At 37.7% G+C, this 2,622-nt stretch overlaps 1 protein-coding gene across 1 annotated transcript; it reads left to right on the plus strand.

Moving 5' to 3' along the window:
• The first annotated feature begins 257 nt into the window (after nucleotides 1-257).
• Nucleotides 258-984, plus strand: LOC143560538 (calmodulin-binding protein 25-like). The gene has a single exon (XM_077048823.1). The coding sequence runs from the start codon at nucleotides 287-289 to the stop codon at nucleotides 935-937; it is 651 nt and encodes a 216-aa protein (XP_076904938.1). The 5' UTR covers nucleotides 258-286; the 3' UTR covers nucleotides 938-984.
• The last annotated feature ends 1,638 nt before the right edge of the window (nucleotides 985-2,622 follow it).

A 2,622-nucleotide genomic window follows, 5' to 3' on the forward strand; every position in this document is an offset into this window, starting at 1 on the left:
AGAGAAATTTACTGAGTTTTTAATGCCATTAATGATTAAGTAATTGGTTAAAATAAAAATGATAAGAAGAATTAAAATGAAGGTTGTGCAAGTCAAAGGTGTACTGGCAAGCAGATAGGTTTCCGTACATAAATGGTGACTCGAGGTTTGACGCGTGTCCCCGGAAACCGCGTTTTCATTCCCCTATTTATTAACTCCTCCCTTCTCACCCATTCCATTCTACTCCAAATGCGCTCAAGTCAAAACTCTATACTAATCCACAACCAACACTATCATTAACAACTCGATGGCCTCCTTCGACAATTTAGCAGCCGTTGACCCATGGATGTTCCGTTCCTCCATTGCGGATCCGTGGTTCCCTGCGAATGACTTCGCACTGGAAACAGAATCCGTTCTCACCAAAGCGCTGCAACAATCGCTTTTCAGTCAACCGATTGTTGCAGCGCCAGATTTGGTGAAGCACCTTAGCGCTTCCGCTTCAACCGTAACCGGATCCGGATCCGGTTCGGAACCAGAAACTCCGGGATCGAAACACCGGGCGAGTGGAAACAGCAGCATGCTCGGTGTTTCGATCGGGAAGGCGAAGAAGCGGAAGTCGCGTGCGTCGAAGCGAATGACGACGTATATCCAAGCAGATCCAGCGAACTTCCGGCAGATGGTGCAGGAAGTCACCGGGGTGAAGTTTGAAGGAAGCGGAAGGTTGCCGGAACCGGAGCAACTCCGGCGACCGGTTTTCAACCAGGTGCAAGGACTGCTGCCGACGTTGGATACTTCGGCTTATCTGATTGATAATGCACACCGGTTTCCCGTTTCGGGCTCTGCGATTGGGGTTTCGAAGTTTCCGGCGAGGAGTCAAGTGACGGAAAACGGTGGTGGTGCCGGAGTTGTTGATATTTATAGTTGTTCTAGTTTTCCGACTCTTGAATCGTCGATTTAAGTGTATTCACATGTTTTTGGTCATGTTTCGTTTTAGAAAATCTTTTATATTTTACAACTATTAAGGGAATCTAATGTGGAATATGATGGGTTTTTTTATGACAGAGGATAGAAATTCGCCTTAAAAAAAATAACTAGCTCCACAGTTATTAACAAAACTCCATATTTGACAGAAAAGTGTTTCTGTTTAGATGAATGCTTTCACGGTCACTTTTAGCTGTTTGATTTTGCTATTTCTTTATTAATATTCAGTTAATTTGTTAAATATTTACATATTAAATTAAAATAGTGAAGTTCACAAAAATAAATTTTATAAATAGATTCTTCAAATACAACACAAGTCAAGTCATACTATCTTGATTGCTTAATGCTTACACAATGGATGATGTCACCCGTCTAGACGCTTGTTGGAAAAATCTTTTTAAAAACCAAATATTCAGATACAACACAAGTCATACTATCTTGATTGCTTAATGCTTACACCATGGATGATGTCACCCACCCGTCTAGTTAAAAACCATATACTAAAAAAATATAATAATAATAATAATAATAATAATAATAATAATAATAAACATTAATAGTATGATGTGCATATATGCATATGGTTATTGACTTATTGTGTGCATGTGGCATTGTAATAGCCTAGTAGGTGTTAAAAATGAAGCAAATAAATACAGGATAATCACATCAAACGTATTGACAAATTAACCTCATTTTGGATATAGTCAATCAGTATTGAGACGATAAATGGCATGATCAGCAGAAACAATATGCCATATAAAATGGTAATGAAATAGATACTTTAGTTGAATGCAAGTTAACCAAAAGTACTAACTAAACAATTTTATAAACTATATTGATTAAAACATTAGTTTTATTATAAAAAATGTGAAACGTGAATCGTTTACTACACCAAATAAATGAATATAAAAAGGCAGTAGTTAGTAGTCACAGTCCATTATTTATGAAGTTTGTTGACGGAATGAAGGTTGGTAATTTCATTAACTCCAAGCCGATTTCAGCTGACCATTCTGTCATGTTGGCTCATCCATTGTGACTAAAGCATGACATCATATACACGTAATCCTTTCTTTTTACATAGCATAACTTTTCATGGGTGGTCCCTGCCTATATTTTCATACATACGACTTCATTGTTTTTTTTAGAATGATAACTTTTTTTTATTTTATTTAGTCTATCACACTCTTTATATTTGGAGAGTCCCGATAGTGTATTATCGTCAGACTATGTTTTCTTAATCGGGCTCACGCTGTCTTTAAAATTTGGCTTGAGTGTTCCTCCAAGAAACCGTACCGTCAATTGCCACTTAGCAATCGTTATGCCACCAAAGAGCAGAACTCTCTGGCGTCACACACGGTGGGACAAAAACCCAAGTGGGCTCACGGTTCGAACTGACAACCTTTGCACAATGTCTAACTCAAATCCTTTATTGTCAGTTTCCACCAAAAAATGACACAAGTAGGATTTAAACTGGAGTTTCTACTAGAGAATCCTAACCTCTAATCACTAGGCTACAAGTGGTTATACTACACCTTCAAGTGGTAAAATTACTACAATTCGTTGTAATTCTAGCTTCAAACTAGTTTTGACCGAGTGAGTTTAATTAGTTTCACAGTTTCACGTTCACGTATTACGATAATGATAATAGAGGAAATAAGAAGT

Source organism: Bidens hawaiensis, unplaced genomic scaffold, assembly GCF_021521415.1.
Source record: "Bidens hawaiensis isolate Kalapana, Puna unplaced genomic scaffold, B.hawaiensis_p1.1 tig00001143_1, whole genome shotgun sequence".
NCBI lineage: Eukaryota > Viridiplantae > Streptophyta > Magnoliopsida > Asterales > Asteraceae > Bidens > Bidens hawaiensis.

Bases quoted from the DNA above. Each gene is read 5' to 3' on its own strand.
- LOC143560538 (XM_077048823.1), top strand. From the start codon at position 287: ATGGCCTCCTTCGACAATTTAGCAGCCGTTGACCCATGGATGTTCCGT.